Consider the following 23,463-nt stretch of genomic DNA (forward strand, 5'->3'; position numbering starts at 1 on the left):
CAGAGTCCAAGGTGGCAGAGAGATTAGCTCATTTAAAGGGCAAACTCTTTTCTTTTTTTTTTTTTTACACGTGCCTGCTACCCACATTTCATATCACTTTCATGAGGCTTTCATTTTATTGCATTTCTTTTAGCATTCTTGGCACAACCTGAGCTTAACCTCAATTAACACTTCCAAGTATTAAAATATTATAATGAAGAGCAACCGTTCTGCTGACATGGACTGGCAGTAACTAATAATAGGCTGCAATTTTCAGAGCAGCCTAAGGGAATTACGCCTTCTAAATCTCTGTGAAATGCAGAATTTGTGCACCTGCTTGAGGCATTTTTTGAAAATACCAACTGTAACATCAAAATCTTTGCATTTGAGTGGTTTTTTGCTTGTATAAATTAGAGACCGCATTGAGCTGAGAAGAGGAGCTTAGATCTGTATATGCTGATTTTTTTTTTTTTCTAGTGTTCAGTAGGTAGCTAGTGAAGGAGCACTAATTCAAGTATCCAGGACATCTATTAAAAACAAACAAAAGAAAAATCCTAAGCGATTTGGAAGGATAGATCTGTTACATCTGAATGCCTTCCCTTAACTGTTGGGATGTAGGGAATACTTCATATTAATTGAGTTACTTAATGGCATGATTTCACAGAAGTGGCTGTGCTTCAGAGTGTGTTTATGCTCTGACGGGTATGCTCTTCAGATTATATTGATGCTCATCACACTTTTGATGTATTACCACCAACAAGGAGGATAAACAGACTTCCAGAATTTTTTTTTTTTTTTTGATGTTTGTATTAAAGTACAGTGAAACAAATGATTTTGAGGAGGCAGTGGGCCTTTGAAGGGGTTTTGAAGTGACAGTTTTGGCTATTCTAAATAACTGAGGAAGTGTAGGCCATGGTTCTCCTTAAGTCTTCATATAAAAGGGTGTTTTATTTCCCTGCATGACCTAGTCCTGCTGGGACTATTTATAGCATAACTAGTTAAACCCAGTAATGGTATCTGTCTCTACAGAATAATGGTTTAAAAATAAATAGTCTGGTGGAGAACTTCTCAAAACTTTTGTTTCCTAGAACTAAAGTATTACAGTGCTAATATTGCTAATAACTATGCTTCGAGAGAAGATTATCCATAGCTACTATTAACATAATTTGTCTTTTGGCAGAACAGGATGACTTCACTATGTCATGTGTGTTTTAGTTGCCCTTATGACTTGAATAAGTCATGTTTTAGCTGCGCAAACTGCAGGAAAATCACTTGAGTATGTTTTGCAGGTTAAAATAAATCTTGCTTAGCCATATAAGTTTAGTCTGAGCAAAGATTTGCTCTTCTAGCTCAATGGAAAACCTTATAGAAATGCATTTGTATCAGCAAAATCATGTTTCTGTTGGATGAGTATCTGCCTCATATTCCTTAAGAACTTGCATCCTGCCGTCAAACCAGTTGGCATGGTAGTTTTCCTTTACAGATGATAGTGGTACAGCCCAGTAAAAATCAAGAATAGTGTTGTGCTTTGAGCAATTATCTTGAGGATTTTTCCTTTGATGTCTGCAGCTGGACGCAAACGTGAATTTTTTTCATGCTTTTCAGAGGTATGCTGGGTTTGAGGGTTGGTGGTTTTTTTTCTTTTTTTTATTTTTCTCCTTGGCTTTCAACTAAAGATTTTTCTGTTTTGCCTGTTGTTTGGTGGTGGTGTTTATTTGGCTCCCCAGTACAAGCCCTGGGAACATCCCAGCATGGCCCCCAGAAAATATGGGCCCCTTCTGTGTTTGAGGGGAGCTGTTCCCTTTATGTGACAAAGTACGGGTTAGCGCTGCCGTAGTGGAAAAGTCCTTTTTAGACTACTCAGAGCAGCTGGAGAAAGAGGTGCTTCAGCGTGCCCTGCATCAGGTTAAGCTTAATTATATTAGCAACTGATTGGTTGTGTTACAATTAGGAGTAGAAGCCAGTTCTCCGTTACTGCTCAGTACCAATTTGCAGGGTCCTGAGAAGGGCTGTGGAGCTGTCTTGTACCTGATGCTGACAGCTCTACCCAGCTGGAAGCTGTTTCCCGACTTTCTGAGCAAAGTCCCGTGGGCTCATACTCAGGATTTGCCATGGTGGTGGTTCTTCCCCATGCTGGTCTGAAGTTACCAGTGCAGCTTTTCTGGGAACTGTCAACGTATTTAGCAGCAAAGCTCAGTGCCTGCACGCTGGAGCACACATGCAGAAATCCTGGGGAACAGAGCTCAAGCACAAACCAGTTTGCTTCTGGAGTATGCTGGGGGCTACTTGCTGAGAGCCGCACAGGTCTGAGCTGTACCAGCTCCGTGCTCCTGCTCTGAGTGTCCCCAGACCAGAGGTGCTGGGTACTTGGACACATTATCCTTTTCTCCTTAGCTGAGATCCCTGACGGTCAGCATCAGTGGGGTGGTTTTCTTTAAGTAGTTACTATGTGAGGGTTAACTAAACCTTAATGAATACAGTTTCCTCTGAGGGAAGCAACAGCACAGCAGGGAGCGTGGAGGCTGCCCGCAGGCTGGGCAGTGGCACGGCTGGAGGGACCATGGATCAGTCCGTACTGATCAGCAGCTGTGGCCCTCAAAATAATGGGGAAGACCTTCGTCATGCTGGGAACAAGGATGTTCTAACATGCACAGAAAAAAAAGCGAAGCACTGCACAAATTCACTAACTCATTTTTGAAAGGTTATTTTAACTGGTGGCAGAGGATGAAAGCAGAAATCCTCTGATGCTCAAAAATAATATCAGAATCTTTTTTGCCACTTCTTTTTTTCCCTATCTGTCTTGTTATTACAGGGCTGATATTATTCACTTGGTTTCTGAAAATACTTTGAAATGTACAGAAACTCAATGGTGAGATTTTTCAGACTTGTTTCCAAGACAGTAGTTTGTTGTCTCTTACTGAATCCTGACAGTTGGAAGCAGATGACTAATCTTCTTTTTGAGGTATTTGCACTGTGGGTGTATGGCATGACTCCCAAGACAGCAATTCAAGTGCTTTCACCCCGTAAATACATTTTATATTATACTCAGGTTAGTCAGGGAGTGGAGGTTTTTTTAAAAAAAAATACATATTTTAATAGGGCTGTCTAGTGATTTAAAAAAAAAAACAACCCTTGAGAATGGAGAGAATTAAAATGTATTTCAAGTGAAATCACAAAATCTTAGAGGTATTAGGTGCGTACCAGGTCTAGCATCTCCTGAATATTTGTGCCTCTCTTGTCTCCTGAGAAAAATCAGGAGGGTAATTAAAATGTCAACTCTTTGTATTAATAATAATTCAGGGAATTTGTTTGCTCTAGCTGAGTAACAACTGTATAGCTGGCGTATAATTCTTAGGCCCAACACTTTGAGCGGGTGATCAGGGAGCGCACTCCTGTGTACGCTGAGGTCTGTCTCTTTACCCCTTGCACTCTAAACCTCTGTGCTGTGTCTTGCTCCTGACTCCTGTTACTCAGATGCCCCGAGACTTTTGAACCCACAGCTCATCACCAGCTCTGCACTCATCCTTTTACTACAGCTTCAGAGCGTGTTCCGTTCCTCTTCCACCCCCAAATCCACCTCACTTTAAAATTAATTTCTTCTGCTTGTGATTTTTGGGACGAGCCTGGGGCGATGTGTTCAGTGATGGTGTCATCAGGGCAAACATCCCTGCCTGCAGCTCGTGCCCTCGCACCTCCCTGTTGCTCCGACCCTCAGGTGAATAGTTTCTCAACTACAGAGTGATTATTCAACTCCCTGCGCTGTGGCTAATAGCCCTTCGTCAGCCACAGCACGGAGATTCATAACTGCACAGTTCTGATGCAAATGAAATCCTCTCAACCGATCAGACCAAAGGGTGTTACAGACCTATGAACTAATAGTGTGTTTATGGGTGAATAACTGTATTAAAACACAATACCTTGGATTTTGCCTCACTCAGACTTTTAAATTAAGAAGGCTGCCAACAGGCATTGTTTCTCTAAAGGAGGGAAGATAGGAGAAATAAGTCATCTGTAGTATTTTTTTTATCATTTTGAAGTGATTGAGATTTCAGTCCAAGTTCAAATACTCCGTGTGCATTACATATAAGCCTATACTAGCTTATAATAATATTTGTTATATTAATTATAATAATAATACAATAACTGCATCAGCCATACTATATCCAGACCAAAGAGCTTGCTTTAAATTCTAAATATTACACAGCAGCATAAAATTAAGAACATAGAATACAGTTGCTGGCCACTGATCTTTCTGATTGTGTGGTGTGTGCAAGAAGGATAGGGAACTGTATGGAGAAGAAAAAATCAGGAAGGACCCTGGAAGTGCTGAACTCTTGGGGTTTTTTGTGTTGTTTTTTTTTTTTTTCTGTTGCAGCATGAATAACACTTTGCAGGTCTCAGTACTTCCTATTTTCTCATTTCTTTAACGGTAGTTTGAGATTTTACTGCAGTACAGGAGAATCTGTAAAGCAGCAGTTTGACATTTGCTTGAGCTTTGTACACAGATGCTCAGAAAGGTCCCATTCCTGGGAATTTTGTCTGAGCTTGCATTGATGACAATTAAGTAAATGAATCTCCTCACATTACCTAAGAAATGACCTAAGTCATGCCAGGTTGAACTATTCCAGAGTGTAAATTGCCTTGTTAATGTCAAAATACCTCTGCTCATCTCCACAGTCCCATCTCTCATGCTGATGAATTACTAGACCACACTCAGCTTCTACTGCATCTTCCCAGGATATTGGAACCAGGAGAAAAAAAATTGTAGTGTACCCAGTACAGTGCTGTCTAGCTGCTTCTGGTTTGTTCATGCAGCAAGTGACGTGGTGAAAAATATCCTCTGTCATCATCTTAGTAGTAAAAGAGGGGTAAGCACAGTGGGGAGGTTTGGAGAGATTTCCAGCCTCCCTCAGAATGGCACTTTTCCTCCCTGGTTGACCAGCCGATCCCTATGCTGCTGCTTCATGAGATGCAGAAACAAACCACTGCAATAAACTGTTGCAGAAAGGTTAGAATTGTCCCAATTTCACTTAAGTATCCTATTAAACTGCTGCTTTTGTAAGTGTTTGCTTATAACATAAAGAAATGGTTCAATGCCAGGGAAGAGTAGCCTTGTGCTGACTGCAGACAGCAAATACCCCGGCACTGGACTGCTCTGCATATCTAAACTTGGCTATCTATTTACTCATCTATCTTCACAGTTCCTCTGTATTTGCAGAGCTCAAAATGAAGCCATTAAGAGCTACGAAAGAGTGTTTTTTCCAAGGTCTGAGCTGAGAACAGTTCCTGGATCTGTAATTAAGGAAGGCAGCAGTGACACAGAGGTGGCACGCAGGGAGGATGGTCAGAGCACAAGAGCCTCTCACTTATGTTTCCTCCAGTTACTAACAGCCCACAGATATTTGAATCCAGCTTAACTCTTCATCTCTGATGCGTGCTTACCTTCACTTCCCTGAATGTGTTGCACAGAGGAGCTCTCTTAAGACTGAACTGCATGTTTATGTCTTAATTCTTGTAACCTGGGGTAGCTGGGAGCCTCAACAGTTTAAAAACAAAATGCCCTTCCTCAGACAAGTCTTTTTACTAAAGGTGTCTAGTCAAAACCTGGTTTTCCCTAGTCAGAATAAGAGATAAGTATATCTTTGTGTAAGCACAGGGGCTCAGAAGTAGGTGTCAATTAGAAATCTGGGGATTAATCTCTTAGCGAACAAACAGGAGTGAGAAATTTGACACTATAAAGCTCGTTTTGTCTCATTTTTACATGACTGGATAGGTACGTGGCTCATTGCTTGTGTCTTTGGATTCTAATACTACCAGCAGTCAAAATGCAGTTATTAAAGGATTATTCTAATTGTGTGAAGTGAAAACTGGTAATTCAGCACCTAAATAACATCCTCTTTAAAAGACAGACTGATTTAGCAGAAAAACTCTTCCTTGCAGGTATGTAATTTGGACAGCTTGGTGACAGTTGGCAAAGCTTCCCTTATGATCTGCAGTAATTCATAGGGATATATTTAGCAAGAATGTAGTCTGCTCACACTTTTTTTCATTCACCATAGAACTTCGCCAGTGTTTCCAGATTTGAATTGTGGAAACTTGCTTTTATTGGCCTTTGTGTCACTGCAGCCAATCTGACAGAGAAGTCTTGAACCTTAATTCCACTTCAGAGCTTGAAGTGCTGCCGAACCCTGCTGAAATGGGGAGCTGAGGTGATGAATGGTGTTTCAGCTTGTTTTTAAAGTCTATTGAGTACCAACTAGATAGAAATTAAATTATTTTTGAGTATTACAAATACTTTTTCTTCAAATTGTGCCTGTGTAGTACATGCAGATAAACAGCTGAAATATATTAGTGAAATAAGTCATCTTTTCTGAGACTCAGAATGTTGCTAGCGTCATTTTTCTGAGAAAACAAAGCCTGAAGATCAAGTAACTTTGCTAAAAACATTGTTTCTTTGTGTGTATTTATGTTTATTCCACATACTGGTTGTTGCTAACAGTTTAGCTTTCATTTTTGTTCATTATCGTTTGCTCGTTGAAAATCTCCTGTGACTATATTCCTCACAAAAGATGTTTAATAGCTGTAAGTTAGCTATGACAGTAGGGTTATTTAGCACAGTGCTCTTTATTGTAAATGTTACAGGATCTGGGCAGTCTGAATACCTATGACATATATTCCAGGAATGTCTGTGAACTGTGAAAGTTTGCCCTTTTTCTTCGTTCTGACACTTTGTTCTGAAGCTTTCATTATGAGAAACAGAATAAATTTGTCCAACTCTAATGAAAAATCCCATCCAAAATATAAATCTCATCAAGTTTTGAATGTCTATGAAATACTGTGCTATAAAATACTTGTGTTACCTGCCCTTGTAGATCTAACTCCAGACTGGCTTTAGTGATCTAATTCAGAAAATCTGTAATAGGAGGTTAAACTTTGGGTGATGCCAGGTCTTTTACCTTGAATGATACTGCATCTTTTAACTGTCAGTCTTACATAATTAGATTTCATTTGGGGTGACTGAGAATTCTAAGTAAGAGGGCTCAAGGGCAGTCACGTGGACTAGCTATGAAATAATCTCCGTTGGGAAAGACGCAGTTTTGGAATATAATGAAATTGTTCCAGTGAGGAGGTTTGTAGAGCTGTGAGAGGCGTCGGTGCGTCGCACGCTGCGCTGCCGCCTCTGCTTGATTAGTGCTTGGGGGGAAGACAGAAGGGAGAAGGCTGGTCTACTGGTTTATAGCTTGGAAAACCGGGTTACTTGTGGTGAGGGCAGGTAAATGGGCTTTTATGGCGTCTTACCCTTCCCTGAAAGCAGGGTAAGTATTAAGTGAGCATCTGAGCAATGGCTGAGGGATGAGCTGTAATTGGGAAATGAGCACAGGGCAAGGGGAGAGGACCTGTCACGGGCCCATGTGCCAAGATTTCATCTTAAAACTGCTTTAGTGACCTAACAGGAAAGCGTAAGAGATCGTGGAATGCTTTTTGCTTGAAGAGGGCTCAAAGTTTAGTCTGACACATACATCTCTTGGGCAATGACGAAGCCTGACAGTTCAGTTCTTAGTAATTAGAATGAACTGTATAGTAATTAGAATTAACTATATAATAATTAGAATTAACTGTATACTTAACAAAAAGAGAGGGAGTAGTTGTACAAATGGCTGTAATAACAGGAAGAGAATGGTGTTCTCTTGCTGTTGGAACTGGAAAATAAATCCTGCTACTACAGTAGTCGTATGCCTCACTAAGACTCATCTTTGTGGAAACAGCAGAGAAAATGGTATGTATGGATTAGAATTTAAAAAAAAATACATCCAACTGTCCACTGGCCCAAGGATTGCAAGATTTGCGCAAAAATTATTTCTTTTCCTTGACTGACTAAGGAAGATGCATCTGAAAAGCTTTCCTGTGTCTGCCTTAAAAAGGTGAATTGTTACAATTTCTGAGCTGTTTTGGTGTATCTGTGTTTGGGAACAATCTGTAAATGATGCACACTCTGAAATACATCAGCTGTAGCGAAGGTAGAGAGATCAGCATTTAGGAGGTGGCTCGGAGTGAATGTGATTGCTCCAAAGGACAGGCAAAAGGGGTGCAGGTAACGGTCACAGAGTTGAAAATAAAGGTCGTCATGGTAGGCCTGTGGATGTTACAGCCTCTTAAAACCTGGTGGCACTCGGTATGTGACACAATTTATGCAGCACAGATGGCATTCATTGTCTTCTGTCTGGTTTTCATATATTTATTTGTAGTGCAGCTGTCTTCTGCTGTTAAACTTATCTATTGCTTTCCTGCATTTCCGAGTTTTCTCTTAGAAATGATTTTGCTAACATTTTTCCTTTGCTGTGTCTGTAACTGAAAAAGCAAAACGCCACCAAAGAGGAGGGGAAATCCCACATGAAACCACATCATATTATTTCTGCAGCTAGCACATTACTTCCAAAGACTGGGCTTTCAGAAGCTGCATTCTTGTAAACTCTAAGCTTTTTCTCCTTATGTGAAATAAGGAACTCCTTTAAGAGTGCTGGCTCGTGTGTAGGTGGATTGAGTTAGACAGTAGAGGTTGTTACTACCTTTATTTGCTCTGTCTCCTTCATCTGGGCTGAAGTAGCTTCTGAAAAGGAGAAAAGCAAACAATCTGGGCAATAATTGCTTTGGCTATTGGACTTTCATTTACCATCCTTCCTGAGTCAGGATGAGAAGTTAATGCTCAACTCGTGTGACCTTGAGGATGATTGCTTGCAGTATTTTTAAGACAGAAGTACTTGGGTGAGGATGCTGTCTCTGCACCAGGGTGAAGCTCTCCTCTTCTCTTTGGTACAAACATTTATCCAGACACTCACAGTATTTGTTTATTTTTTACTTAGAAATGATTTTAAGAGACATAAATATCCCTTATACGTTGGAAAACGTGAAATGACATTTAAATTCTGTCCATGAGAACGTGTTCTTGCAAAGCCTCTTCAGAGGAGCTTGGGACTGCTTGATTCATGAATGTTTGTTGAGAACCCTTTAAATTCCTGAACCACTGTTGACTAAGACATAAATATAAATGATCTCTGAAACAGGTACGTGTCATTCTTGTCTAATGTGTAGCATTTGGCCTGTCAGAGTCAAAATACTGTGACTTATTTCTGTATGGCAAATTGAGTGCTTTGTTTATTAGAATTGTTGATTTGTTGTATAATGAGAAGACCCTAGATTACTATTACTTTTCACAGTAAAGATTTAAAGGGCAGGTCATTGCTGTTCTCCAGCAGCAAACTATTTTTGATTATCTGTCCATCTTCTGTTCTATATTTCACAGGTGTTAGCCAGGTTTTGGAATTAGTGACTGGCATTTTGCTTTCAATCCTGTTGGTCTTAGTGAGGCTCCATACAGAGCAGAATTTGACTTGCCTAATTGAACGCACTGTATCTGAATACAGATAAGTATGTCTCTAGTTAATATAGATTGCTAATAGTTTACTAGAAGACAAAGCAAACATCATTTGGAGCATAAACCTTGTTTTGTGTTGTAAAGCTGCACCTTGCATCATGTAATATTCAACAGTTTTTCAACTTTGAGCTGGGAGACTTAATTGAAGCTGTAGCTCTGTTACTTCTATTCATGCATGACTTAACATAAACATTGTTGAATGCCTTTTGCTGGGACGTAAGGGTTTTTTTTCGAGGAAGCTTCCACATAGTAAGGTAGAATTACCATTTTGCCAAATATCTAGTAAATAATGATGCACATAAGAAATACACAGTTTTAATACTTTTCTTTGGTATTGGGGGCTCAGAGGATAGAGATAATGAGTTGTACCCCTGTCCCCAAATCTAGTAAGTGTTATTTAGCTAGATTTAATGCGTTGAAATTATGCAGTGCCTGATGGTGAAAGCTGTGTTTCCTGATGGCCTGAATTTTGTATTCTGTGCCCAATAAATGGGGCCTGATCCCAGCTCAGAGGAAGCGAGAGGTCCCACTGCACCCTCAAAGCCTTTGATCTGCTCTTCGGTCTGTCAGCTGGTAGAGCTGCTCTGTGTTTCTCTTCCTCCTCCGGTGGTTTTCCCCCTTTCTTTTCAGCAGAGTTGAGTGCTTTATGTTGTGGTTAATTGCAGATAATGTAGTACTGACATTTTGAAAAGTAGACATAGATGCTATTCACCCAAAGGATGATGCTACTATCTGCAGAGATGCCGATACAATTTTGTTGGCATCGACTCATTTAGTGATGAATTGCAGTAATAGCAGTTCAAGACCTACAGCATATTAGTGAAAATGAATCCACTGAGCAGTAGTCCCATGGCACGACAACAACACTTAAAGAACACTGATTTTCTTGAAGGGAGAAAAATCTGATTAAGAGATTTAGCTGCGGGTTTGTGTTTTGGTTTGTTTTTTTGTTGGTGTTTTTTGTTATTGTTTTTTTTTAACTGGCAGCATGTTATTTGTGTTTGTTTCTTCCTGTATGTTACTGGAAGGAATTTAATATACATTAAGAAAACCAGGAGAGTGCCATAAACACAGAACACTGTTTTCTGTTTTAGCAGATGGAAGGCTTGTATATGCTACAATAAGGAGAGACATGGCAGTAGAACTGCTTTTAATTTCTTGTTACAGACTGACCCAACACCTGGGTATAAAAGGGAAAAAAAGATCATCATGCCAAAATTGAGAAGATACAGAACAGTGTACACAGTAGTGGGTCTCCGTGGCAAAACTGTTGTAGAAATGAATGCCATAATTGGAAAGAATTATTCTAATAAAAGGATGGGGCAACCTATTATTGAAATAGTTGTCTAATTTGAGGGAAATAGGGATAAAGACAGGCTTCATGTTAATAATGTGTTGGTGCTTTGCACAAGAACAGTGTGTTCTCTCAGCTCTGGAGTGTGATCAGTGGAGAACAGAAACGTCCCAAGCATAATGCTGGTCTCCTTTGTGCAATCTCCTTTAAAATCACCCAGGTGCTAGAAAATGAGAGGGATCTGTAATACAAGAATCCCTAAACCAGGAGAAAATACCCAATATGCATCTCTCTTCTTTCCTCCTTCCCTACCTCAACATCCTTCCTGGCTAGCTGGGAGGGGGCATGCTTGGGACGTGCCGAGAGCGTATGGAAGAGTAGCTGAAAGCAGCTCCAGGGAGAAAGGCTCTTTTCTGCTCTTGCTGAGTTTTAAGGCAGCACCTTTTTATGTCATGTTTAAAACACCTCCCCTATCCAAAATCGCCCTTTGATTTGTAGATACTTTGCTTCCAAGTTTTATAATTCACCTCGACTACTGGTGTTACTGTCCCTGGTTACAGTTATCGTCAAAGAATCGTTAAAAGGTTTTAATTGTCTCTTCCACATGCCACAATGTGTTTGAAATGATTTAAAAATGTGGGATGTATCTTTAGGTGGTGATTTCACCATTGCTGGGGGACCTGTAGGGGGGAAAGTAAAGGAATGCTAATAAACAGGCTCCTTTTGGTCAAGTATCATGTAGTCTTGTAGACCCTAATACACAGGTCTGTGTGTGTAAGAGGCAGTAGAGATATTCTGAAGAACTGGGGTTTATGGATAATTCCACTATTTTAGGGCTGATAAAGGCTACGGCAGTGTCAGGTTGCCAACTACAGAAGGATTAGTTGAAGATACGAGCAATCGTTGATAGTTTGGGTAGGACCTCTGTTGTGCTGAGGGCAGGGATACACTCCTAATGTTGGCTACGGTAAATGGAAGTAAAAAAATAATTATTTCCTCTACCTGTTGCTCTGCTTTCTTTGGGAAAAGCTAAAAAATTGATCTCTAAGCGTATGGAGGAAGGACTGGTATTTATAGCAGGTGACTTTGTGGGTAGGTGTGTGTGTGTGAACACACAGGGTTCTCGATGATCAGATGATGAGTTATGATGAAGAAATATTTTTCTGTATTTTGTAATTTGACAAGCAGCATGCTACTTCTTTCCAATTCTCTTGCCATTTCTGTAAGTTAAAGTCAGAGGAATGCTTCTTCTGAATAATAATTTTAAAAAATAAATCAGTAAGCCTGCATTGCTTTCAGCTACATCAAGAAGCTTCCCAGTCTGAAGATGCAGGATTTGACAGGGTATTCTAATAATACTATAACCAGCTGTAAAATAAACTAAAAATGCTAAGGCTGTGTTGACAGCATTGTCCAACAGCTAAGATGACTTTTTAAATGAAAAACAGAATTTTTAGGATTAACAAGATGATTTCTACATCCCTAGAGAAAGAGTTGAATTACAAATCTTAAAATGTACCTTTTTGACTCCAGTGAAAAGATGTGCTGCTTCAAGTAGCACAAGCTACTGGTTCCTAATTTTAAAATCCAGATTTCTTCTGACAAATTATGATTTAATTGCAGAACTATTTAAAACCACACAAACAGTGCACATACAGTTTGAGGTGCTTTCACTGAATAAAGATTAGTGAACTAAGGCATGTAAGTCTGCAAACCCTTGTTAAGGTAATGTAAGAGATGGATTGAACTGTCTAGGTGAAGACTAAAGGTTCTAGTGTGTTGTAGTAAGTATTAGTTGTAATTCCTTTCAGGTTGATTTAACTGTAATATAAGTTAGCGATAAACAAAATATTGTTTCTTTATGCTTGAGTTTGTGGTGTGTGGAGTAGTGTGAAAGCTGTAAAGACGACTTTGATATTCAAAGTTTTAATCTAATTTCCTTCTGAGAGAAACATTAAAAATTCAGAAGGTGTAAGTAAACCAGACAAGATTCATATGCCATTAATGGAATTATATCCCTTAATCTTAAAAAGGTCTCTTATAGAGTGAAGGTTTTTCTGCTGCTTTTCATGCCAGGTGAGGTATTACAGTTAATACAAGTTGCTGATGTGAAAGCATCCTGGCTAACCCTGTTTGGAGAACAGCTTGTTCTGTGCTTGTTAGGAAAAGTACAAGAAGAGGTATTATAGGTTCTTTGCTAAATAACCACTTCATTACATCCTAGGACAAGCAGATACCAAATCAGCTAATACTGCTGGCAGGTTTCCCTAGGACTTGCCTCTAAAGCAGCAAAACTGAGTCCCTGTGAGAAGCACCACGTGTAACGTCTTGGTGCGGTGCGGAGGAACGCGCGGTGGCGGGGACAAGTTTGTGTTGGCAAATTCAAGGGCAGGACTTGTTAGAAAAGGCATTTAAAACATCTTACAGTCATGTAAAGAGCTTCTACTCACCCTTCTCTGTGAGCTTCTCCTTTCTCTAGCTCCTGTATAACACCCAACAACACTTTTATGGTTTCCTGACTAGAGCTGATCAAATTTTCCATCATCTGAAGCTGCGCTTTCAAGTCCACAACTTCCGTGTGAGGCACGATTTGTTGGCATTCCTCGCTCACAGCGACGGCCGTCTGGCAAGGCTGGTTCTCCTCCATAGGTGAAACGTTTATCTGAAGGGTCTGTTCGTTGTTACATTCGGTGGTTTGACACTGCGCCCGCGACGAGCAGGCTCGAGCATCTCCCGCCTGGGGCTGAACCCCGTTGAGGTGCACGGTCCTCTTTTTGTCCTCCTCGGCTGGTGGGCACGGGGACCACTCAGTCTCAGCCACGAGGTTTGGCAGGTCGGGCTGCGAGGCGTTTGAGCTAGCCGCCGGTAAATAAACGGTGGCCACTTCAGTCTTGAAGACCCTCCCGTGGAAGGGCTGGGTGACCTCCTCGCTCCCCGGCCGCCCCACCGCCGGTTTCCCTCGGCTGGGCGGCCGGGCAGCGGCGGGCTCCTCCAAAGCGGGGTCGGCTGAGTTTGGGAGAGGAGGAGGCGGCGGCTCTTTGGGAGAGCTGTGCAAATCGCTGCTTATCCAGGCCTCGGCCCCGTTGTCGCGAGATCCGGTGTTGGTGCGCTCGTTGATGTGGGAGATGAACTCCGCCGTCTGCAGGCTGCCGGCCTTCTTGCTCCACGGGACGCCCTCCCCTGAGCTTCTGCCCTCTTTGTCTTTAACGTCTATTAGAAACCCGTTGTTTTGGCTCTTAAAGGTGTCGACAGTCGAGGCGCTTTTTAGAATATTCCCTTTTTTCCGGTCCAGGGGAAAGGTCTGGTAACACTTTTTAAGATCGGGTGAAGTCTGAACTCCTGTGCTCTTGGTGACGTTGGGTATCGACCTCCGGGCAGGCACTGTCATGTACTTGCGATAAGCCGTTTTGTAGGAGATGGGCTTGGCTTCTCTCTTGTCGGGATCCTGGGTGGTGGACAGCTGTTTGTCCCTCTGCTCGTTCTGGGCCTCGCAGATATCTTTAAATCTCACCTGGAGGGCTTTGTTTCGTTTCTTAATCTGCCGGTTGGGATCCAGTGCATATTTCATCTCCAATGCGAGTGAAGCCGCCGGCTCAACTTCGCTTTCCGAGGTGGTGAGTAAGCATTTGCTGGGCTCCTTACTCACCATGATGCCTGCGTTCAAAAACAGTTCAAAAAGCCTCACGTTACAACAAAAATGCTACTTTCCCCCCCAAGTCTGCAATATTTGAGCTAACTTCCTCTATTTTGGCTGCCACTCGCACCGTTTTTTGTTTGATTCTGTTAGGTGATAGTCCTTCGTATTATTAGACATCAGTGTTTTGCTAGAAAATTGTGATTTTTTTAATCTCAATTTAACAGCACCTGCTCCTCAGAGAGGTTTTTGGGGCACCAGAAGCTTTTTCCAACCCCCTTTTCAGAGGACAGGTACCACAGCCATCGTGTCGGGGGTGCTAGCTCAGCACTCGGACATCACTGCAAAGGAACCCATATGGGCTCTCAGAACAAAAGTCATCTGAATTTACTTGATAGTTAATAAAAAGCACAGGGAAAATTAAAAACAAGGGTCTCTGTACAAATAAAGGAAAGTCTAGAGCGCTGACCACCCTTAATGCTCTTTTAATGCAGCTGTTTAGTAACACGAAGTGTCAAACTGGCATTTTTTTTTTTCCAGTACAGTTGCTTACAAAACATGTTTCTTCTGTGTAATGTACTCTGCATCTTTGAAAGAAATTATCTGGTCGTAAGTGGTGTCATCAATTGATTTTTTTTTTTTTTTTTTTTTTTTTTTTTTTTTTTTTTTTTTTTTTTTTTTTTTTTTTTAAATTTACCTCAGCTAAACCTAAAACCTGAGTATAATTTATTATTAGCAACTAGTTGCTGCTGCTGTAAGTATAAAATTTATGAACTATTGAAGTTTGTGGAAGAAGTCAGCAGTGCATCAATTAAGGCTTTGCTTCAAATGCAAAACAACCCATCCTTTACTAGAAGCAGTAATATGCCTTTATAATACAGCTTCTTATCCCAAAGGATCCTAAAGTACTGAAAAAAACCCAACCCAACCCACAAAAAAACCTGTGATGATTCACAGAAATTACTTAATCTGCTATTGAAATATAAGCACCTCCTCAAGGATGGAAAGATGCCAACTGCTTAACACAGCACATAGCAAAAAACCCAACAGCTCTATCCTCGTACAGATCATAGGGGATCTCTAGTAACTGGGTAGTTAGGACCTGATTTGAAGTTACGGTTTTTACTCTCCTATTGCACAAATTTCTCCCTAATGCTGAGATTTACTGAATTACCAAATTCTCACTTAATCTGAGTATTTTGTGTGTATCTCCTCTTTAAACACTGACGTACCCTCAGAGGGACTCAGAGTACAATGTAAAATGAGTAAAGGGACTGTCAATGCAGTATTTGAAATACATTTTAAATTAAAATTCTTTTGCCTATTACATAAAAAATCTGAAACTCTTCAAGTGTTAAGTGCCACATAGTGTATATTTTATAAAGTCAACTCGGTGACACAAACGAGTGAATCATTATGAATCTTCTAGATTTAGTTTTAATTTAAGAAAACATTAAGGAGAAATTCTTTTCAATGGAAAATTGAATGTTTATGCTTTTTAAAAAGTAATAGTGACATTTCCGCAAAGTTAAGACACACAAATGTGCATGGCGCACTGTAGACTGCAGGGCTGGACTTCTGGGTTATCAAATTAGTTTCAAAAATGTGTCATTACTTGTTGGTTTTTTTTCATGTTTTACTTCCTTGGTCCCAGTAATTTGCCACCAAGTAACTGAAATATTCTAGCATCTGTCCGGTTTGCCTTTTTCTAACTAACTGGTCGGGTTCAGGTAGTGGTGAGTGAGCAGCAGTCATTTGAGCAGGGGAAGCTTCTATCTGAATCTGTGTGATGTAGAAGAAAGCAAAAAGAGGGAAGATTCAGGACAAAAACATTCAAATAATGGAATCTGAGCTACTAGATTTCAAACTAGATGAGTATATACAGACCTAGTATGGGATACGAAGGTGACCAAGGCCCTCTTTTTGGGGAAAAGTGTTTATAAAATGAAAATGCTAGAGGAAAGCCTGAAGATAAAATTGAAGTGGAGCAGGGTGGTTATGTGATTTTTTGCACTTTGTGCCCGGGGAGGGGTGTGGGGGGGGGTAAGATCAGTTATCCCTGCGCTGTTAATACATGATGTACAAATATAGACAATTTTTTTTGTGGGGGGAAAAAAAAAAACAACTACATATGAATGTCAGGAATTTTTTGATCCAGCTGAAACCCTAAATAAGGAGTCGGTCGTGCTTTGTGGGGAGTATTAGTGTCCTTTACTGGCTGCTTTGGGCTGTCTTTATAATTATAGTCATGTTTGCTGAGTGAAGTTATGCCTTTGAGAGATGTTCTGCATACAGAGCCCTACTGGTTCACAGCTTCCAAAGATGGTGATGGTAGGGAATAGAGACATCCATCCATCCGCCTGTCTGTCTGTCTAGGGGTGGGATTTTGGAATGCTTTAGTGAATAATGAAGTGCTGTCTAAGATACAAACCCGATCCATTAGCCTGCAGTTGGACAGACGTTAGCTTTAGACACAACTAAAATATGTGGTAAAAACTACGGTCAAAACCAAAAACTCTGCACTTTCATTAATGCAGAACTACTGGAAGCAAAATTTCCATAATGGTCTGGTAAATTGAGTTTACCAAAAAAACCTAACTACATTAACACAACAGCCATTATATCCATTAGTTTTCAAATCTGCTAATGTGAATTCATGCACTGCTAAAATATTGTAGCAAATATGAAATGTTGCATTGACAAAGCTGTGAAATACTCAGTAATTATGTCTGAAAAGAGGGCACACATTTTTACCCGTAAAAGAGGCTTACAAAAATTGGTTGTTAGATCTGAAAGTCACTCATGACAAACATCTCACAGGATACCTCAAGAGTTTTCCAAGTGAGTTTTCTGGCACTTGGCTATTTGACCGTAGGATCCACTAACATACAATTTATTTTCAAGTATTGGCTTGGTATTTTATTAGTGTACCTCTGACCTGTCTCAATTGTCAGATTATTTCAAATACCACTTCAATGCCATAATCTTTGGGGCTGCAGGATCGCTGCATCTCTTTGGAATGACTTAGCAGATGGAATTAATAGCGTCCATAACCCAGATGAAACCAGGAGTCTGGTGATATTCTGCAGAAGTAGATGAATGAGGAACTGTATTCTGTGATGCAGTTAATTTTAAGCATGTCTTTAATAGCCAATAAATTGATTCTTCAAAAATTGCTTGTCTCCTTTTCCCAATTGAACAGGCCTGATTGATTTAGCTAATCTAGAGTTTTCTTTTCCCACTAGTAGCTTGGACTAATAATTTTATAGATATCTGTGATTAAGAATGACAACAACCAAAAGAACTGGATTTTTTTTTAAGCCTTACTCAGATCTCAGTGTCTCCAAGGAGAACTGTATGTGCACATTTGATAAAAGAACAGTTGAGCCAACAGTTGATTGCAAGTTAAATATTTAACATGGAAGAGTTTATACAAAACTTTTTTTGGTTTAATTTTTGTTTTGGACAAGGTGTTGACTCCAGTTCTGGCTTACTTAGGCACTAGTGTTTACAACATCATCTCCTGGGAGGCCTCGTTTAATCATTCAACCTGTACTTGAGCTCAGACTGTGCTAGGCTGCCCTCTTTCCGATGAAGTTCCTGCCAACATTCCTGCTGATTTCCTGGGGAACAGGAGCGTGCCATGGGCACAGCCTGGATTCAGACCGGGAAACTGGAAAGGAAATCCCACCGGAACAGGTTTCCCTTCCCTGTACTACTTCTCTGTAATCTGCTGCCCGTTACTCAGGTCGGTAGCACTTTCTGGAACTCAAGGCAAGGCTGGCAGACGTAAAACGTGCGGCTCTGAGGTATGATTGAAGCTGCAGGATTTCCAGATACTTCAGGAAACTACTGAGTGGAGTTTCTCAGTTTGCATGAGTTTATGGCTTACTCTGTCAGGGGGCCAATAAAGGCCTTGAATTTGAATTTTAGTTGCAGATGCCAATTAAATACAGATAACATTTGAACTCTTTGTCTGTACTTAGTCTAAACAAACCCTGATTGCATGAGATGATTTGCTAAGCTAAATATTTAAGTAATCACAGATCTTATTTTTCAGTTTTTAGCCTTGATTTGTTTATAAACTTCTGGCTGAATACCCTTAAGCAGTGTTCCTTTTCGTCTGAATATGGAAATAAACTATTAAATAATAATAACAACAAAGAAGTGATGCACAGAGAAGCCTTAAGTTAGTATAAAATCTGCAGGGTAACTTAATGGAAACCACCTTCTTTATTATTTCCAGTTCTCCATAGCATGTTTTATTCAATTAAATAAATCCTTCCCTTTTAGTTCTCCATTTATGGATGTGTCTAGATTTCTTCCCCTCAGTTTAGCAACACAACGGGCTTTTCTAGGAAGGAGACCTAGATTTCATGTGATTCACACCTCAATTATGAGGCGCAGTGGGTTCCCAACAGTCCAAGTCTGTGTCAGCATGTAAAGCTTAGGTGCGTAAGTAAATCTTTGCAGGACCTCCCCTCTTAATCCAAAACTCTGCAAAGTAACTGCGCTCTAAGGTGAATTATAGGGTTGAATTTCCAGACTGATCTGTTAATGAAGGGAAAGGAGATTTGTAGCTTACCGTATAATTTATATTTTACTTCTGTCGGTTTTATGATGCGGAAGTATACCCAAAGACTAACTGTGTTAATAAGCGGAGTGGAGTTAAACTTTCCAAGTTCCAAATGCAGGTGAAAAGCATAGATTGCAGTCTCTTGAAGGCTTTAGACATGCAGCTGTAAACTTCTGTGCACATATTAAGAGTGCACAGGTTTTTTTGTGCACGTATGTAACAGCTGAAAAGAAAAATAATGCAAGGGGTTGCAAATAATTGATCTTTATCATGCTCCTTTGTGATCTGCAACTCCTTCAGGCTACTGGATATATCAAGGCTATACTTTCCCTTGAAAAATCCCTGCTGTTCTTACGCCATTTTTATATGTCTAAATATTACCATAAAATTTAATAATGCATATTTGTTTTTCAAGAACTATTTGATATCTTTTTCATCTTCTAAGCGTATACATAGAATATAATGCCCTTCTATCCTTAAAAACAGACATTTAAAAGAAACTTGGATTTAGTTCATAAAACCAAGTACAATATAGAAGCCTGTTCTATGTCAATTTTAAATATCCCATCGTGTAAACCAGTGACAGCAACCTGAGGATATTTTACATGTAATCTGAATGTTTTTTCTTAATTTTGAGTTAAATAGACTGCTTCTGCTATCATGTTATTTCTTTGACTGTTAGACATTTTGACTTTGTTAATTCGGGAGTATTCTCGCTCTTTTTAAAGGAATCCATCCACTTGTTAGATTAACTGACTGTGGTGTTATGATACAAACTTAAAAATCATATAGTAGTATCCTAATTATTAGTAATCAATGTCCAGTAATCAAAATTGTACTGATAAAAATGTTGGAAAAGATGAATTATCTCAGCCAGTTATTATTAGTTGTTTGCAGAAACTTTTCCTGTTCGTTACAAATTTTCAGTAGTTATAATACACAAGTTTGAGGATAAAACATGACTTTGGATAAATTCAAGGGCGCGGGTATTCCCAGTTTTTGTGGTGTAAAAAGTACTGATGACTATTACTAGGAAGAACCCCCATTGTATGTATTGACATACAGAACTGATGTGGTAGACCAGTCTGTCTTCCTTTTATCAGAGTTGTTATGTAGAATAATAGTTAGAAATGCTGGTAAATGTCAAACTAGTATTTTTTTAAAAATCTGTTTTGAAACCCTTAGGCATTGAACTTGAGTTTCCTCGCTCTTGAACTTCCTTAGTTATTGCTCAATGCTCAATTCATTCTTACTGCTGCGTTTATGTATTCTGTATTTTATCAAGTAGAGGGTAAATTGCCCTAACTTTCCGATCTTCCTGTTTGGAGAATTTTGCACCGCTTCAATGAATTACCCAACATTACCACCACTTGCCTATAATCATGGCTTTTCAGCCTCTGGTCTGGAGATGCTTGGAGATTTCTCACCTACATTATTGCTGTTCATACCTGAAAAGAAATCTCCTATGCTCTCTAATTAATAGTTTGTGAAGGGGGGTTATATTTTCACTGAAAAAAATCAAGAGGTCCTACAGACTGAAAGAAAGTTTACTAACTTAGACTAATCCTTTATTTTTTAGTTACATCCTCCTGCAAAAACCAACTTTGGGATGCATTATTTAGAAATAATGCATTGAACTCTAAACTACAAATGTTTGGTAGGGTTGTGATGGTTCTTAGTACAATTTCAAAAAATGGATCTACTGATCATCTAGTTTCAGTGATGCCGTATGACAGATTCATAATTGCCTTGAAAGTCTTTCTTTGCAATAAGCATGATCATACGGTATTTGATTTATATTTTTTTTCTCCCATCCATTGGTAGCCTCTGTGAGCATAATGTATAAAAATCATAACCCAGCTAATGGCTGAGATAGACAGTAAATGCCTTTAAATGCTCTTGTGAGCTTTAAGCTTCAGAACTAAGTGGCAACAAATAATGTGTATGATTTAATAAGCCTGTAGGATTTAAGATAAAACAGGAATGTATTGTAGGATAAAGTATTTAAAATCTTCCTTGCAAAACAAAACCATTTTTCCGAATTCACAAGCTGTTATATGCTATTTTTGATAATTTTGACATGTCAACTACGTGTTCTGAACACAAATGTTACTAATACTCGGGTTTTGTTGCTTCCTATATTGTTCCCTGCATAAAATTAAAAGGAATCCATTTAATGTAATAAAATTTTGTACAGCAAGGGTTACTTTTCCCATAATACGTTTGTGCAACTAATAGTAACGCTAACAGATTTGCACTTGCATTAAAAACAATATAGACCCTTGTGGTCTGAGTTAATGGCTATTAACTTCATACTGGATCAAATCTCATGTCAGAAGATACTCCCCGTCAATTCATAGTGGTGTTACAATGTCAAACATTTGCTAGGATTTAGTGTACTGGAAAAATTAACATTGCTGTTAAGAATTGCGCTTATTTTTCTTACTGTGCTATGCAGCTATCGCTACTATGAAAATCTGAGTAAAGGTTTATTAGCATTATTTTGCCATGTAAATCTGTGCAATTCTTTGTTAGTGTTACAGCTGGTACTCGCAGTATAAGGATGCTGCTGAGGATGTGTTGCTAGGAGAATCACAAATAGTTCTGCTTATACTGTACTGTCTTCCAGGAGTCCAGAAGCCAGCGTACTTTCACTGGAAGGCTTTTTCATTTTTATGGGACTTTCTGTTAAATAATTTAAATAGCAAGCTGTTAAAAACACGAGCTCAAAGACAGTTCCTTATCTGCTCTATTGTTGAATAGTAACTTCTAATTGTTCTTAGTAAACATCAGTAGTTTCTATGGGTGTTTGAGGTAAAAAAACAACCACCAAATGACAAGGAAGAAAAAAAAAAAAAAAAAAAAATCTGTTCTTTAGCTTTGGCCAACAGGTTTACAGAACCGTCAGACCTCCAGAGAGAGTGATCTGGGTGCTCGGGACTGAGAACACATCCAGACTGCAAGCGTCTACATCAGAATTTTCTTTTTCATCGTCACTTTTTGAAATGTTGGGTAGGGTCAAGAGGGAAAATGTGCAAAGCGGGTTCCACCTCCAAGCTTCGGTTTTGCTGTGCAGGCAGTGGGGAAGGCACAGCGGTGTGCTTGGGTGCAGTGCCACGTACCCACAGCAGTCTGGAATGACTTTCCTCAGGTCAGGGGTTGTGAGGCCTCCCAGCATTGTCAGCTCTTTCTACTTGGCTTAGGGTTCTACGCAGACAAGCCTTGAGAGGGCGTGAAGTGACAATTTGGGTCTAAAACCTGACATCATTAGCAGAATATTGGTGAATAACAGCAGTCCAGGAGGTTTGTATTTGCACTCCAGCGGTGTCAGCAGTCACCAGGAAATGAAGGCTGGGTGGTTTTCACCTTCCTGAGGAGCAAGTTTGTGTAGGGTTTCTGGTTTTAGGCAGGCTCTGCTTCTGCCTCTGCTGTAGTTGTAAATTAGCAATGTACAGTTAGACGCGAGCGTGCTGATCTTGGTGAAAGATGAGAGAAATGCACAAATCAATCTGACTCGCACAAAGGCTCGCACAAAAATGAGCACTGGTTACCCAAAAAGAGTGTTATTAGCAGAATAAAAAGCTGTGCTTTAACTGCTGTACTGCAAGTGAATAATAGTCCCTCATGTTGCAAAACTTACTTTATAAAAGCCGGTTCTAAGATGCTCTTGAAATAAGTAACGTGAAGTCAGAGCCAAAGTTTGATGTGAGGGGAAGTTGTCTTAAATTTGAATATCGGGGTGAATGCTCCAAAAATCAACTCCCAAAGTCTCAAGTTCTCATCAAACATGAGGACTTTGGAAGAAGGGTTGGAGTTTTGGCGGGTAGCACCGGGGCAAACAGCCCAGGTCACCAGGGACAAAGTTTGTGGTTCAGTGAGGGAAGAACTGTGTGGAGAATGAAGAGGGAAGCAGTTAGAGCATGTGAAGATGCTGTGGAGATGTTGAATAAATTGCTTCCAGGTTTTGTAGACCTGGGACAAGGTAGAGTAAGATCTTGAAGCAAAACATTCTGGTGATGTTTTTTTTAGGATGGGTTGCGATATGCGTGATTAGGAAATGTATTAAAGTAATAATTAGAGATCCTCTTAGGATTATTTTATGTTCCTTTCGTCCGTTCAAGTTATATACTCTGTCTGAAGCTGCAGAATGGTGGCTGACAACTCCCCTATTATTAATCAGAATTGCTTGATAACGCTCCAGGCACCAGAACTGTCTGCTAGGCAGATAATTTGTCATGTTTCTCCTGGCTTTGTGTGTTTCTATGCTTTTGCACAGTGCGAATGCTGGAGTATCACGCACTGTTGTGACCAACTTGCTTAGCTCAGGACTACTTAAAATGCATAGATTCATCTTGAATTCGGCAACTTAGGCTCAGTCTACAGAATGGATCAGTGTTGTTGGAGTTACCAGGCAGCTCTGGCATAATTTCTGCTAAATTACTCTCTTCAGCATTGGGGTGTTTTATCTGTCTCTCTGTCAGCTCCTTAAGAGGTATTGCTGTGTTTTATTTGCTGATGGTCTTGATACACAAAAATGTATTAAAATG

General features: G+C 39.9%; 2 protein-coding genes across 3 annotated transcripts in view; one reads left to right on the forward strand and one right to left on the reverse strand.

Annotated features, from left to right (window-relative positions):
* The window catches only part of DOCK1 (dedicator of cytokinesis 1), a 279,035-nt gene that overhangs the window by 97,517 nt on the left and 158,055 nt on the right, over positions 1 to 23,463 (forward strand). The window lies entirely within an intron of this gene.
* The window catches only part of INSYN2 (inhibitory synaptic factor 2A), a 43,104-nt gene that overhangs the window by 13,641 nt on the left and 6,000 nt on the right, over positions 1 to 23,463 (reverse strand). For both annotated transcript variants that reach the window (XM_026851153.1, XM_026851152.1), the window contains exon 2: positions 13,157 to 14,360. In XM_026851153.1, the coding sequence (XP_026706954.1) occupies positions 13,157 to 14,355 (1,199 nt within the window). In that variant the 5' untranslated portion in view covers positions 14,356 to 14,360. The remainder of the gene's footprint in view (positions 1 to 13,156; positions 14,361 to 23,463) is intronic.

This window comes from Athene cunicularia, assembly GCF_003259725.1.
Source record: "Athene cunicularia isolate RWA chromosome 6 unlocalized genomic scaffold, athCun1 chr6_part1, whole genome shotgun sequence".
Classification (NCBI taxonomy): Eukaryota; Metazoa; Chordata; class Aves; order Strigiformes; family Strigidae; genus Athene; species Athene cunicularia.